We start from the raw sequence: 15,630 nt of genomic DNA on the forward strand, positions 1-15,630 counted from the left end.
AGAGAAATCATATGATAATTGTCTTTCTCTGCTTGACTTATTTCACTTAGCATTATCTCCTCCAGTGAAGGACGGCATCATTTTAATCTCTTTCCTGTGGCATTAGCACAGGGCGTACATAGTAGGTTCTCCTGAAATGTTGCTTTGAATTAAATATGAGTGAGGAAAAATGACAAGGCAGTTTTGCCTTGGGTAATAAGTTCTGCTTCAGAGTAGAACTGCTTTGAAAATGATCTCAGGAACCTCCTTATGAGCAGGTGGAGAGTAGGTGGCTGCATACATGTGTTTGATTTCTGAGTCATCACAAAGGCTCCTGTGCCTCCCAAAATATCTGCTTCATCCAGGCTGTGGGTACTTTAAATTCGACTATTGGAGGTTGGTTTCTCTGTTGAAATGCAGATGCCCTCTGGAGAGAGGATATCCATTTACCCTCATCAGTCTTTTGCACCTTAATATGGGGGGTTTTCTTAGCCAAGAAAAGCATGTGGAAATGTTGGGTAATCGTTCTTTCTGATGGCTGAGTAATATTCCATTGTATATATGGACCACAGCTTCTTAATCCAGTCATCTGTTGAAGGACATCTCGGCTCCTTCCACAATTTAGCTATTGTGGACAATGCTGCTATGAACGTTGGGGTGCATATGGCCCTTCTCTTCACTACGTCTGTATCTTTGGGGTAAATACCCAGTAGTGCAATAGCTGGATCATAGGGTAACTCAATTTTTAGCTTTTTGAGGGACCTCCACACTGTTTTCCAAAGTGGCTGTACCAACTTGTATTCCCACCAACGTGGACGGGACTGGAGGAGATTATGCTAAGTGAAATAAGTCAAGCAGAGAAAGACAATTATTATATGGTTTCACTCATTTATGGAACATAAGAAATAGGAAGATAGTAGGAGAAGGAAGGGAAGAATGAAGGGGGAATGAACCGTAAGAGACTGTGGACTCTGGGAAACAAACTGAGGGCTTCAGAGGGGAGGGGCGTGGGGGAATGGGATAGGCCAGTGATGGGTATTAAGGAGGGCACGTACTGCGTGGTTGTTGTACACAAATAATGAACCATGGAACATTACATCAAAAACTAAGGATATACTATATGGTGACTAACATAACAAAATAAAAATTATTAGAAAAGAAAGAAAGAAAAGAAAAGAAAAGAAAAGAAAAGAAAGAAAAGAAAAGAAAAAAGGAAAAGAAAAGAAAAAAAGAAAAGAAGAAAAGAAAAGCATGTGGAGGGAAAAGGGAACCCAGGAAAGAAGTACTGGACATGCTGAAGATAAACTTTGTCAGAGTTAGCAGTTCAGATGAGCTGACCCTGGGGATGTAGTCTGTTGGCCTAGAAGAATCCACTATTATTTATCAGCTGGTGTATGTTGGACAAGAAGTGATTATTTCTGTTCTAATTTTTCGGCTACAAAACTGTTGTTTATTTGTATTATTTTTTAAAAGGTGCAATAAATCCCACCTCCCCCACCTTCACCTTAACAAAAATAATTTGTGTGGCAGCCTGATCTGTGGTCTTTGTTGACAAGGCCGTGCTATGTACGGTCTGTGGGTTCACATGTCAGGGAAGGCTAATAATAGCTACTGTACCAAGTATCCACTGAAGTTTCAGTGGCTTATTTCAGAGGTTTCATTGTTCATCACATCATAATATGATTCACATTGATTGGTGGGGACAGAGTGTTCCATCCACATAGTCTTTCAGGGACCCAGGCTTCTTCCATGCTCTACGTCCACCATCTTTAATATTTGGTCTCAGGGTCTCCCTAGCCTCATCTGGAAGGCATTCCAAGGGGAAGAGAAAGCACACTTACTTTTAACTGCCTTGGCTTAGAAATGACACACACTTTGCCTCTTATCTGTTGCTGAGAACCAGTCTCAGAGACTCACCCAGCTGGGAAGAGACTGGGAGACATAGTTTAGCTGGGTGTCACAAGAAGAGGAAACAACCTTGGTGAGTTTCTGATACAGGCTCATCAGAAAGTGTTTACACATTGTCTTTCTGTCTGTAACATAAACTGACCCTTGGGGGTTGTTATTAAGGGAACAGGGACAAGAGAGACTAGCAGTGACCTGGAAACTGTCCAGTGTTTAGAATAGTGTAGTCATTCATTCTAGTTGGTAGAAGGCATCTTCCTGCTGTGGGATTATTGCTGTATAAGGGAGTCCGAAGTTGTGGTGCCAAGAAATGTCTCTATTTTGTGTGCTTGTTTATTTGCTTTTAATAGACATGGGAAAAGCTAATGGAAATCTCCCTTCCCTACACCTTGGAATCGCTCTGGAATAGGAATTATGCGGTGATGTTAGCGTTTCCTCTAGTTCACTTCCCTCATTGTCTATGAGAGAGGCAATTGAATTGTCCAAATTCATATAGCAGGGTAGTGGTTTACTTGGGTCTCAAACCTTCTTTTCCAGATTTCTACTCTGATGTTCTTTTCACTACTGCTATTCCCTTAGAGAATCACTGTTTGGAGAAGAGACCCACCCTGGCTGGGTCTGCAGGATGGCAGGAGGCTTGACCAGCTGAAATCGGAAGCTTCCTTCTAGCTCTGAGATCCCTTGATTGATTGTGTTTAAATATATGGTGTCTGATTGTATAACCCCTGCCCTGACGGGAGTGATGTAGATTCAAAGAATTTGCAACTTTCCTGAGAAAACAGAATCTTAGTTCTTTATTTTCTCAGCTGTTTCTTTAGTTCATTTTTTTCTTTTTCTTAAAAACTGTGTTTGCTTTTAAATATATTTATTTTTCTAACTGTAAAAGTAATAATTTCAATTAAGAAATTAAGTAAATATATTCAAGTGTAACAAAAATATATATAAATATAACAAAAAAATTTCCTGTAACTCAACAATGCAGTGGTAACCACTATCAATATTTTACATTTTTCTCCATGTGTTTCCTAGCCATTTTTTGAACACATAAATACTTGTATACTAATGTACAGTATGTAATTAGAATGAAATATTATACAATATGAAATAAATATTGTACAACTCTTAAAATATTTCATATTACTTAGTATGAAATATTATATAACCCTTAAAATTGTTTTAAAATAGTAACAATATGAAAAATGCTCACATATATTTGTGAACTTATCACAATCATTAGTATAAATTAGAATAAAATTCTAATTTTGTCTGTTTTGTTTTGTTATCTGCTTTTTAATGAAAGTAGAAAAAAGCAAATTGAATCTCCCTTTCATCTATCTTGGAATAAAATTCTAATTATATAGTGCATAACTATGCAAATATGTATGAGCATTTCTCCATATCGTGACGTATTTTAAAACCTTTGTTAAAGGGTTGCATACTGTTGCATCTTGTGGAAATACACTATGCTGAAGGAAATAGCCCAGGTGGGGAGGAGGCAAGAAGTAGTAGTATCTTTGGTTCTTGGCCCTCACGCTCTGCTCTTCTTCTCCCAGGGCATCAGCAGCTTGTTTAGCTCACTGAAGGTCGTTCGGCTGCTTCGTCTGGGGCGAGTGGCCCGTAAGCTGGACCACTACATTGAATACGGAGCTGCTGTGCTGGTCTTGCTGGTGTGCGTGTTTGGGCTAGCCGCTCACTGGATGGCCTGCATTTGGTACAGCATCGGGGACTACGAGATCTTTGATGAAGACACCAAGACCATCCGCAACAACAGCTGGCTCTACCAACTGGCGATGGACATTGGCAGCCCTTACCAGTTTAACGGGTCCGGCTCAGGGAAGTGGGAAGGCGGTCCCAGTAAGAATTCTGTCTACATCTCCTCGTTGTATTTCACTATGACCAGCCTTACCAGCGTGGGCTTTGGCAACATTGCCCCCTCCACAGACATCGAGAAAATCTTTGCGGTGGCCATCATGATGATTGGCTGTAAGTATGACAGTTGCTGGCGCTGGGTGGGGGATGGGCAGGAGGCACACCGTTTGGACATCCCTTCCATTGGCTGGAAATAGGGCAATGACTACAATGCTAGCAGGATCAGGATCAGTGTAATAACTTCAAATAAGAAAGGCTTTTATTTTTTTTTAAAAGATGACCTTTATAGTTCTCCTGATAATTAAAACATTGCTACGAAGTGTTTACTGCAAAGAAATTTAGAAAATACAAAATAGCACAAAGGAGCACATCGAGACCAGCTATAATTCTGCCTATCAGAGATAACTATTATTACCTTTGGCCTCTCCCTTATAGATTACTTTCTATCCATATCTGAACACATAGATACAGATTTTTATAAAGTTAGAATGAGATCATGCTATATATACAACTTAGTAACCTGCTTGCTCATAGAACAGTGAATTGTGAAAGTCTTTCTGTGTCAGTTTGAACATAGTTCCAGATCTGTGCAGTCCCATACGGTACCAGAAAACGAATATGTGAAAAAAAATGTGAGATATCTCATTAATTATCTTTTATATTGATTACATAATGAAATGATAATATTTTCATATAGTGGGTTAAATAAAATATTCTATTATGATTAATTTCATATTTCTTTTTAGAAATACTTTTATTTAGGAATTTTATTTAGGAATATTTTTATTGCATTTTCTATTTTTCATACATCTTTGATGTCTGCTTGATGATTAAGAAATTTCCCAAATCCAAAAAACAACCCCCCGCCAAAAAAACCCCCAAAACCCGACACTGGATAAAAAGGCTCTTGGTCAGTTGAGAAGTAATGGGTTGGTGGATTTAACTTGCCTGGACTGAAAAACAAAAACAATCTTAGTTCTTGAGGAAGGTGCTTAAATCTGTCATTTACCTATTGACCATTGAGTAGCTGTTGCTAATGCAGGCTCTGGGCACAGCCTTGGGCTGGAACCATTATTGAACTCTCTTCACTGAAGGGAGTCGTAGGGAGAGGTAGACCTCACTGGGCTGGGGAAAGCATATGCCTTCCAGTGGCTTGGACTCACTGTGAACCCGCCAAGTGCACCCTGTTGGCATTTCAATGATAAATGGTGACGTGGGCGAGGATAGTCCTGCCGTGAAGTATCAGTGTGGACAGGAGTCTGGTTACACACGATGAAGCTGGGCTTTGGTTACAGCAGGCAGAGACTGTCTCACTCCTTGTGCTCCTTCAGAGTGGAGTTGTCACATCAATCGTTAAACTCACCAGGGAATTCCAAGACCAGGAGATCTGAGGCTTCAGTTGGTCTTGCTTTGTCCAACCCCCCAGGGATCCAGCATCCCCCCTCTGCGAATGGGCTTTATGACCCCCAATTGTCACATTGGGTGCTTGCCTCCCTCCTTTCTGCAACTAGCTCATCGTGTCTGATGCGGTTCTTCTGCACGAGGCCCCTGTGCAAGGCACGGAGCTCGCCTCTGAGTAGTCACTGAGTGTGTCTAGGTGTAATTAATTTGTGGGAAGTGTGTGCGCTCATGGAGCTTTTGGGTTTGCTTCTTACTTTCAAATGGATCTTAATAGAGATGATTGCCTGACCATGGGAGGCAGCGTTAAGTATTTGTGGGTGGCTAATTGCTTTAGCTTAATTAGAACTTGAGGTGCTCTCTCATGTTGTGTAAAAGGATTTAAGACCTTCGCTCTTGTAGGACAATTTCAACCTTAACAGCACTAGTTTTCCAGGTGGTGCTGGCAGCATTTTTGTGAGCCTTGGGGCACCAGGTAAGCAACCAGATGTACCGTGCTCTGGGCCCAATCTGCCTCTAAGAGAGGGAGGGGAGACATTTTGTCGATCGAAATATCTCATTATATGAATGACAGGAAATGTGCTAAGAGTGGTCAGTTGGGAAATGGGCCCCATGTCATGGGCTCTCCAAAGTCTTTCAGATGTGAAGAGACTTTGTTGCACCTTTGTTGAAGAAAAGAAGAAAGAGAATGGTTCTGGTGGCATGTAATAAAGATAACCCACCTGGGTGGCTCAGTTGGTTGAGCGTCTGACTCTTGGTTTAGGCTCGAATCATGATCGTAGGGTCATGGGATCGAGCCCCACGTCAGGCTCTGTGCTCAGTGGGGTCTGCTTGCCCCTCCCCCTCTGCCCCTCCTCTACTTGTGCGTGCACATGTGCGTGTGCTCTCTCTCTCTTTCTCTTTCTCTCAAATAAATAAAATCTTAAAAAAAAAAAAGATAAGGAGATTTTTCCAAAATCATTCTAGGGAGAACACGACTGCCTGGGTATAATCCCCAAGGAAAACCTCAAACGATTATTATCACCTCTTTTCTCTCTGCATCTTCTCAGAGCATTATGATATTCCCATTTCTTTTTTTAAAAAATGTAATAGTACACAAGCAGTCACCTCTGCATTATGCGACCAAGTGTGATGTGTAGGTAGGCAAGCCTACTTAACTGTAACCCCATTTCCCGAACACTCGTTATGTGCCGGGTGCTGTAATGAGCGCTCCATACATGATTGCTGCTGCTTGTAACAGCTCTGTACTTTAGAGATTATTATCTCCATCTTGTAAGGAAATGGACCCAGAAAAGGTAACTTCCTTCCCACGAACTTAGGGGTGGTAAGCGGGAGAGACAGGCTTTGGATCCAGGCCCCTCTGAATTAAAAGCCAGGCTCTTCCCATGGAGCCAACTTGCGGTCGTGTGGTCTGAGAGCACAGACTGCCAGCCTCTGGCCCCGACTCACCGACACCTTGCAAATTCTCTCCATCAGTTTTAACAAGCCAATAGTTCCCGTAGTAGAAAGTTTTATATGCTTGTTGTTGTTGTTGTTGTTGTTGTTGTTGTTTTAATTTAAGAACAAGATCACGATACAGACTCAGGGGACAAGGTGCTTTGGAAATCAGCCATTTCTCATCAATCTGTCACTTACAGTTACAGCTGTTCCACTTTCCGTGTGACACGTCTGACAAATGGCTGTGCTAACAAAGTTATTGTGCTCTGTGTAATGTGGTGGCAATTATCCTCGTAAACTTGCATTCTAAACAACCTTTGTTCGGGACAACTGCTGATGTCTTACTGGATTTATGGGGCTCTCTTTTATCTCGCTTTGCCTGTGGGTGCACATGCGCACACGTGCTTCCTTACCGCATGCTCACGGGGTTGGGCCGATGCCAGAACTGGGATCTCTGGTGGTGGGGGACACGGAGCACAGCCTGCATTTGTGCCAAGGGGTCATGCTGCTCCCTGGCCAGTCCCCTGGCAGTCAGGCTCGGAAGTCCTTAAGGAGTAGAGAGAGACAAAAAGCCAGTGGGCTTTTGAGATAATGGTATTTTGTGAATTTTCCTTCTTTGCATTGAGTTTTGTGTGTGTTGGTAATAATATTTCTTGGCTATTCTATAGCACTGTATTAACCATAATATAGATTATCCAGAAGCCTTCTGTTGATTCTCATCTCTGCTCTCTGGCACTGAATATCCTTTATAACTTGGCCAGTTCTCCAGAGAACGCTAGGAAGCAGGGACACTACTTTCAAGCTTGCCCACCTTCCTCAGTTCTGATAAAAAGTTGCAGGGGCACTTGGGGGGCTCAGTGGGTTAAGCACCTGACTCTTGGTTTTGGCTCAGGTCCTGATCTTGGGGCTGTGAGATGGAGCCCTGTGTCAGGCTCTGCACCCAGTGGGAAGTCTGCTTGAGATTCTCTCTCTCTCTTTCCCCCCACACTCTTTCTCTCAAATAAATAAAAATCTTTTTTTAAAAAAAAGTTTCAATACGGAGAGATGCAAACCATTGGCTCAAATGAGTCCTTGTGATAAGCTGTGGGTGTAGGTGATCTACGATGTCTCATTTCTGTCCTGGCATCTAGACCCGGGCCAGGAGCAAGGCAGCCCGCACCCGATCTCCCTGCTTTCCTCATGTGGGTCTTTGGTTTCCTGCAAGGGCTTGCCATGAGGTGTGGTGAAGGGACTCCTTACATCTTTTTGCATGTCTCCTGTGTGCCAGCGGTGCTGAGAGAATCACAAGGCCACGCTAGCCTTCTGTGTGATGCCTGGGAGAGGATGTCCCCCATTCAGCAAGCTCATACTGAAGGCTTGCCCTGCAGACCCCCGGCTGTGTGTTACGGACACATTTGCTGTGGGAGGCACGCTCAGGGAGTCTGAGGTCTGAAGGGGATGGGGACAGTGGGAGGGACAGAGACAGGTCTCATCCCCCACCAGCTGGTGACTGAGGCCTGGAGATGGAGCCGCCTCTGTGGGCCAGACCTTGCCCAGGCCTCTGAGGGGTCCCTCCAAGAAGGAAGGATTGTGAGGAGGAAAGAGTCTCTTTATCTGGGATGTCTCAGCCTAGGGACACGACCCTGTCTTGGGGAGCTCTCCAGGGAGAATTTGATGGTGAAGAGACAGTTTCCGTTTTCCTAATATGGGCTTTTACACTTTTCTGATTCTTTCTTCATAATGTCATTGCTGTCATCCTGTCATTATAATTAAGCCACATTCATTTACTTTCCCTCTGATACGGCAGGGGGTCTAGACATTGTACTCCTACTCCAGACACTCTCCGCCCCCCCCAGCTGAACATCAGCCTCCTACCTCAGCACCGCACACCTGTCTCCTTGGATTCGTTTCTTTCTTGCCAGTCCTCCCCTGCCTCAGCTCCTCAAAACCACAGCAGAATGTCAGTGAGGAAGGGACCCTCTGAGTGTCCATTTAGCCCACAGCAGCCCTCCTTCTAGTTCTTCTGCTGGGCCAGGTCTCCCCCTGGTCACTGTTTGAGTGAAGCTGCCCCTGAGCCCGGGAGATACCCGAGAGTAACTGGGCTCACCGCTGGTGGCTTCCGTACGTCACCGTCTCTCCTGGGGAAAGGGACACTAGTAACCTGCACACCTGGACATGTGACCCCACTACCTCACCCACCTACAATATCCTTCGTGGCTTCCTTTCAGCTGAAATTGTTATTTGCAAGCAAATAGGGACTTTCCCTGCCTCCTTTGTGATCTTTTTCAAACATTTCTTATTTCTTTCCATTTCACCTTTGTTGAATATGCTTTTTTTGCATTCTACACCAATATTGTGGTTTTTCACAAATGAGATGGTACACATCTCCCAGGAGGCTGTAAATATACTCTTAGGAGACGTTAAACACATAGTAGACTCTCAATACATATTTATGGATTTGTTGATCCCAAACAGCCGAGGAGGCTCTAGAGTTTTGGGAGTAGTCTTTAGTGCCGTGGGCAAAGCTTTATTAGTTAGGATATGGATTCTGCTGCTGGACAGAGACAGAGAGCAATAGCATCAACAAGGGATATGTTTCCTACAAGTTTAGGGGTGGTCTGGCTGCTCAGCAATCATCAGAGACCCAGGCTTCTCCGGTGTCTTCAGCACATGACTTCCATATTGGGATCCCATATGGCTCTTCTGGCTTCAGCCATATGTTCTTTTTCCAGAAAGTAGAAAGAAGGGGAAGGGAAAGACTAGGAAGTTGTACTGTATTATCTGTGTTCATAACTCCTTGGCTGGAACTTGGTAATCTGGCCACACCTAGCTGCAAAGGAGGTTGGGAAATGGTCTTTATTCTGGGTGGTAATGTGCTCAGGTGAAAGACAGTAATGTAGACAAGGAGAACAGCTGTTGGAGAGCAAAGCCGCGGAGTCTGTGTGCCTCAGTTTTCCTCCCTCTTCTCCCTCCCTCTTCCCTCCCTTCCACTGATACCAGCAAACATTATAGGCATCCCCCTGTTGGAACTTCATTCCCCAAATTGCTGGTCGAGAGACTTTGGTTCAAGTCCTGGATCAGCTCTGTGCCTTGGGTTAGACCCTTTAATTTCTGCAGATTAGGGGTAAGAGGCTCTCCTTACATCTCACTTAGTCTTGTAAGAACTAAATGAGATCACGATGTAGGACAGCTCTTTGAAAGAGCTGAAAATTTTACATTCAGATGTCATGATTTTGTTGTTGTTAGTCTCAGGGATAGTTTCTCACTCTTCCCAGTGAATTTGTTCTTTCCTGTTCTTAGAAAAAAAAATCATTCTTTCCTTCTCAGGAGCTGTTTAGTTTCATCTTTGGTTTTTGTTTATCTGGGAAATGCTGTGGAAGAAGGAACTAGTCTTTTCTCATTTTTTCTTAGGGTTTTTTTTCCTAGCCAGCAAATCAGATTACTTTTTCTCTAGAACCTGATTTTTTAAAAGAAATTCTGCCTGCCACTGTGCAGTTCACGTGGGTATCCCCATCTCTGATACAGCCTCCATCTACTTTCTGTCTTCTTCATCCCTGTCTCCCCCACCTCCAGAAAACTCTCTCTGGCTACTCCATCTGGGTTTTCGACCCTTAGCTGTCTTCATACTCCCTAAGGCTAATGAGCTCAGCTTTGGGTTTATTCACTTGCACTTAGACTTTACGCTGCTCTTTAAATATTCTTGTGACTCCCTAGTTATCTTTCTTGCCTCATGTATATTTTGTTACCTCCTCTGAAACTCTCGGCTTCTGGAAGGCAGGGCCTGTGTGTTTCCCTGCGCTTCCTCTTCTCCTTTGTGCCTGGTCACATGTTTTGAACGTGGAGAAGAACACGAGCTTTGGAGCTGAGCTGTTCTGGTTTTCAGACCCACCTCTACTCCTGGTTAGCGCTTTCCCCTTTGGCAGGTTCCTCAGCTGAAAATGGAGACCCCAGGCCCCGCCTGACCCAAGTTTGCGGATGAAAAAATGAAATGATGCAGCGTCCCTAGCACAGTGCTTCTCACCTGGGGTGTTCAAACAGTGGTAGTTCTCTCCCTGGCCCCCCAGCCCCTCTCTTCCTACACATCTCTTGGGCTCACCAAATGATGATGTTTCTCAGCCATTTGTTGGTTCTTCAGGTGTGCTCTACTTTAAGAGAATTTGAGCTTGCCTTGAGTATCAGGTGCATTGCATTGTTTAAGTACAGGTCACTAAATTACATGTATTTGGATGTGAGTTTCTTTCACTGTAAAGCTTCTTTAAAAAAAAAATTGTCCTGACTTCAGAGCAAGTTAAAGGAAGTCCTTAAAAAAGGGGGAAAGTGATTTGGTGTGGTTGGAAGGCCTCCCAGGCATTACTGTCCAGACCAGACTGGCAGGATCTTCACTGGACAGGAAATAGTACCATGAAGAGTGAGAGTGCCCCCTGGAGCAGGAGAGAAGGGGCTAGAAACACTGGTGCACTGAACACCCAAAATGAGCCCGGTGTCATGCTGGGAACTTTCTCTTACCCAGTGACTTCAAAAAAGGCTTTATTATCCCTGTTTTGCAGCTAAGAATACTTAGGTTCAGAGACATGAAGTAACGAGATCACAGGTTAAGAGGGGGCAGAACTGAGTTTTGAACCCAGTTTTATCTAACAGTGAAATTTCACTTTGTTTTGTTGCTTCTGTTGCTGATTATTTTGGAATATGGGAGCAGAAAATGTTCTCTGTGGTGTGTGTGGTGTTGGGAGGCAGGGAAAAGGGCTGGGGAGAGAGGGGGCTGTGGAAAGATTGCAGAGAGCGGGTGCTTTCCCTGGAATCCTTCTCTATTATTTTGAATTATAATTATAGTGATAAAATATCTGATTACGTGTGTTGTGAGAAGATATTACCTTTGTTCATAGCTGGATTACTGCTCTGGGCAGAAGAATTTACAACAAAATCTTAGATTCTAAAGAGCTCTGCCAGTGGGAAGCCAGCCGGATGAGGGGTATTGTTTCAGACCTCGGAGATACCCATGTCATTTTCAAAATTTCTTTCTTTTTTAAAAATATGATTTCCATGCAAGTGAAAATGATCATGTGGAACTGTTGCTATAATCAAGTCTTTTTTTTTTTTTTTAGACGGGGGAGGGAGAGAAAGACAAAGTGTGGGGGGAGGGGCAAAGGGAGAGAGAGAATCTCAAGCAGGCTTCACACTCAGCACGGAACCCGACACGGGGCTTGATCCTACAACCCTGAGATCATGACCTGAGCCGAAATCAAGAGTCGGACGCTTAACCGTCTGAGCCACCCAGGTGCCCCTATAATCAAGTCTTTTGCTTCTGTTTTGCTTCTGTGTCTCTGTTGTCTTTGCAATTCTCCATGTTCCATGGGACAGGGAGCATTTTCCCCATTTTTTGGATAAGAAAATTGTGGAGTCACTTACCAAAAGTCCCACAGCCAGTTAGAAGCAGAGCTGGCCTCCAGCCCCGGTCACTGTTCTCGGCTCAGTATTTCCCCTTCTTCCAGATCAGCATGCTAGTTGGTGGTACTGGTAGCCACAGGTCACAAGTTATTGCGGCTGGGCCCTTGATGAGATGTCCTCAAAGCTTGATGAGAAGTGAAGGTGGGTGAAGAATGGGTAAGCTTTCCATTTTGCTTTCAGCGAAGGAACTTGATTCGTCAAGTTTCACACGTTTTTGGCTGCTTTTTTATCAAGCCTTCATTGTGGCTTTCAACCACTGGGCTGATGACTCCAGACAGCTGGGGAGAAATCACACAGGGGAGAACAGCATTTTCCTTTCCTTTTCTAAAACCAGTGAGAGGAGGAAAGCCCACCAGGGAAATATGAAGTATGGTCCCCGAGAAAACAAATGTTACATTGACCTGTCAATTCCCTGGAACCCCAATCAGTCCGTAGTTTACCTGAGTACCCCCTTTGTTCATGTAACAAACAAATTTTGAGCATCTGCCATGTGCCAGGCGCTGTGTAAGTACTAACGATGGAGCAGTGACTTAAGACTGATGCAGGCTCTGCTCTCACGTTGCTTATGGGCTGCTGGGGGAGCCGGATGAGTAAATAAGAAATCGCTGCAAAGCGAGGTGAGTCTCTGCTAAGGAAAGGGTAGGTTATTATGGGAGCATGGGCCCCTCACCCAGGCAGGGGTCAAGGAGGAGGACAGGGAGTTCACACCCCATTTATTTGGGAAGAGCCCTGGGAAGACATCATCCCTTCCTCAATTTGCTTGTAATCTGATTTGGGAAATAGAAATGCCAGCAGGAAAGACCACGGGAAGTTGGACAGTAGTGCAATAGTCCCCTGCCCCCCGCCTTGTTGTCTGCGGGAGACGTGTTCCAAGACCCCCAGTGGATGCCTTCAGCCGCAGACGGTACCAAGCCCTGTGTGTACTGTTTTTGCCCACATGACCTATGATAAAGCTTAACTCCTACATGAGGCACAGTAAGAGATTGACAACAACTAATAATAAAATAGAATGATTGGGGCACCTGGGTGGCTCAGCCGGTTAAGCGTCTGCCTTCGGTTCAGGTCATGATCCCAGGGTCCTGGGATCGAGCCCCGCATCGGGCTCCCTGCTCCACAGGGAGTCTGCTTCTCCCTCTCCTGCTGCCCCTGCTTGTGCACTCTCTTGCTCGCTCACTCTCTTTCTCTCAAATAAATAAATAAATAAATAAATAGAATCTTTAAAAAAATTTAAAAAATAAAATAGAACAATTATAGCAAAATGTTGTACTTAAAGTTCTGTGAATGTGGTCTATCTCAAAATATCTTACTGTACTGGGCTCGCATCACAATTTCTTGCGATGACATGAGGTGGTACCATGCCCATGTGATGAGGTGAAGTGAGGGGAATGATTGACAGCATTAGGCTGCTGTTGACCTGCTGGCAACAGTCAGAGGCAGGATCCTCCACCTCTGGACTGCGAATGGCCACGGGTCACCGAAACCATGGATAAGGAGAGGTGGGATTGTGACCGCTGTAGATGTTCGGGGAAGAGCAGTGAGCCAGTTCTTGCGTCCAGACTTCTGGGAGGACAGTGATCTTTTTTTGTAAAGTGGAGATGAGAGTGACCTGAAAGAAGAGAGATTTTACTGGCAGGTGAGTAAGAGGTAGGATTTGCAGGGCTTCCAGAGATGGCTTGGTAAGAACCGTGCTAACAGCAAGCTACCCAGCATGCACTGTGTGTAGAATGCTTTATACACGCACCTCGTGAGCTCTCCTGGCATTCTTGGGTCATGGGTGTGTTTATCCCACATTTCCAGGTGAGGAAGCTGGAGCTCAGAGTGGTCAGTTATGTTCCCGTGGCTCAGCCTCTTCGGACTGGTGGAGTCAGAATTCAAACCCAGACCCCTGGCCCCCAAGTTCATTGTCTCTCCAGCACCTGTGCTGCCTCCCCAGTCACTGGCAGCAGTGAGAAGGGCCCTGAGGACAACGGGGACGTAGCCTGGAGCAGAAGGCTACCAAGAAAGCAGCCACCATCCCTTCCTGCCAAACAGGACAGCAGAAAGAAATATGTGCTAATCCAAGAGGGGTCGCATGCCCACTCTGTGCCTCCTGGCTCCTCAGCCTCTCCGTCTCCTTCCTGCAGTGGGCTCGTGCTCAGGGACCATCTCTAACCACCCGCCATGTGCCAAGAGACAGGGATGGTGACAAATCGCAGTGAGGCTATTTTACTGAATTTCTTGAACACCCAGATCTTGGTCTTTTAGTCTACCATTCAGAAAAATCATTGCAATGCAGACTCTATTTTATTTTTTTAAATTTATTTTTAGTTTTTATTTTTTTTTCCTTGGAGGACATCGTCAGTGATTTCTGGATCAAATAGCTGTTGGTTAAGCTAACGATTCCATAGCCGTGTTAATGGCCAGCTTGTTGCCACCCAAGCCTGTCCCCTTTTCCTGGACAGCCCCCTTTCCAATCAGCACTCCCCAGAAAGGAGACTAACTCAGAAATGGGGATGGTTTCTGAGAGTCCGCTCCATTGCTAACGAAACCAGTTAAGCCACACGTGCAACTGACATTGGGTCAGGAAGATCATTTTAATTTCTAACATCATTATAACATAGACCGTCCATGGCAGCAGGAGAGATAAGCATGGGAATGAATCCTGGCTCCATTACTTAATAGTCAAGTGGACAAGCTACTTAATTCCTGAGCCTCTGTCTTCATCTACAAAATACCAATGCAGTGACATACATGAAAGTAAAAGTTCCCCCTTTCAGAGCCTTTGTTTCTGCCTGGTGCCAAGCCCAGAGCCACAGATGGCCTGCTGGTTGATGTTGACGCCATTCCTCCAGCACCCTCGGTCTTTGCTGTTTGTTCCGCAGCTCGGCAAGGGACTTGGGTGGGCGTTGGCTGGGGGCGTAGAGGCAGGAGGGGGTGTGCAAAGGCGGTGACGGAATGGGGCCAGCACCGTGCTCTGCGTACGGAAAAGCTTGATAAGGGTTTGCTTGTGGAACTAAATATCAAGATGAAAATTTGCTAGTGAGGCTGCCACAGACGAGATGCTGTCAGGGCCAACTCCGCCAATCCTCACCGGAGAGTGACTTTGCAGACTCAAAAAATGTTTCCATTTTCACTTTTCCCCATTGTGGTCCTCAGTGTGTATGAGAGAGAGAATAATTTTAGCTCTCACCAGCTAGAGGTCTGGCTCTGAATCATAGCTACATGGTGATAAAAACCCACTGTTGCCACAAGAAAGCTTGGCAGGGAGAGAGGTCTTGGTACGAAGAGCAAAATGAAAGAGCTGGAGGTTGAAATAGAAAATCAGATACATGAGAAATCACCAGTGAGTTCTGCAGAGCTGCAGATACCCTGCTTGTAGGGCTAACCCTGTTCAGAAGGGTGGCCCTTTGTTCCTCCCTGGAGGTGGGAAGAGGAGTTGGGCTGGGCTGGAATGGGGGTGGTGGCAAAGCCAGAGCCGGGAGAGAGATCCCTCTTCCCGATCATAACCACAGACCTGAGGGCCAGGCCCTCCCCAGCCCGCCACCCCCGGCCTTAGAGCTCCCCGCGTTAGGTATGAGGGAGGCAGAATGCACCTGTTGGAGTAACAGCAGAAAACACTAAAGGGTCCTTACAAAGCAG

At 45.1% G+C, this 15,630-nt stretch overlaps 1 protein-coding gene across 5 annotated transcripts in view; it reads left to right on the plus strand.

Moving 5' to 3' along the window:
- The window catches only part of KCNH1 (potassium voltage-gated channel subfamily H member 1), a 353,228-nt gene that overhangs the window by 142,366 nt on the left and 195,232 nt on the right, over positions 1 to 15,630 (plus strand). For all 5 annotated transcript variants that reach the window (XM_034666902.1, XM_019797426.2, XM_034666905.1 and 2 more), the window contains exon 7: positions 3,438 to 3,867. In XM_034666902.1, the coding sequence (XP_034522793.1) occupies positions 3,438 to 3,867 (430 nt within the window). The remainder of the gene's footprint in view (positions 1 to 3,437; positions 3,868 to 15,630) is intronic.

Source organism: Ailuropoda melanoleuca, chromosome 8 (genome assembly GCF_002007445.2).
Source record: "Ailuropoda melanoleuca isolate Jingjing chromosome 8, ASM200744v2, whole genome shotgun sequence".
In the NCBI taxonomy this organism is placed as follows: Eukaryota; Metazoa; Chordata; class Mammalia; order Carnivora; family Ursidae; genus Ailuropoda; species Ailuropoda melanoleuca.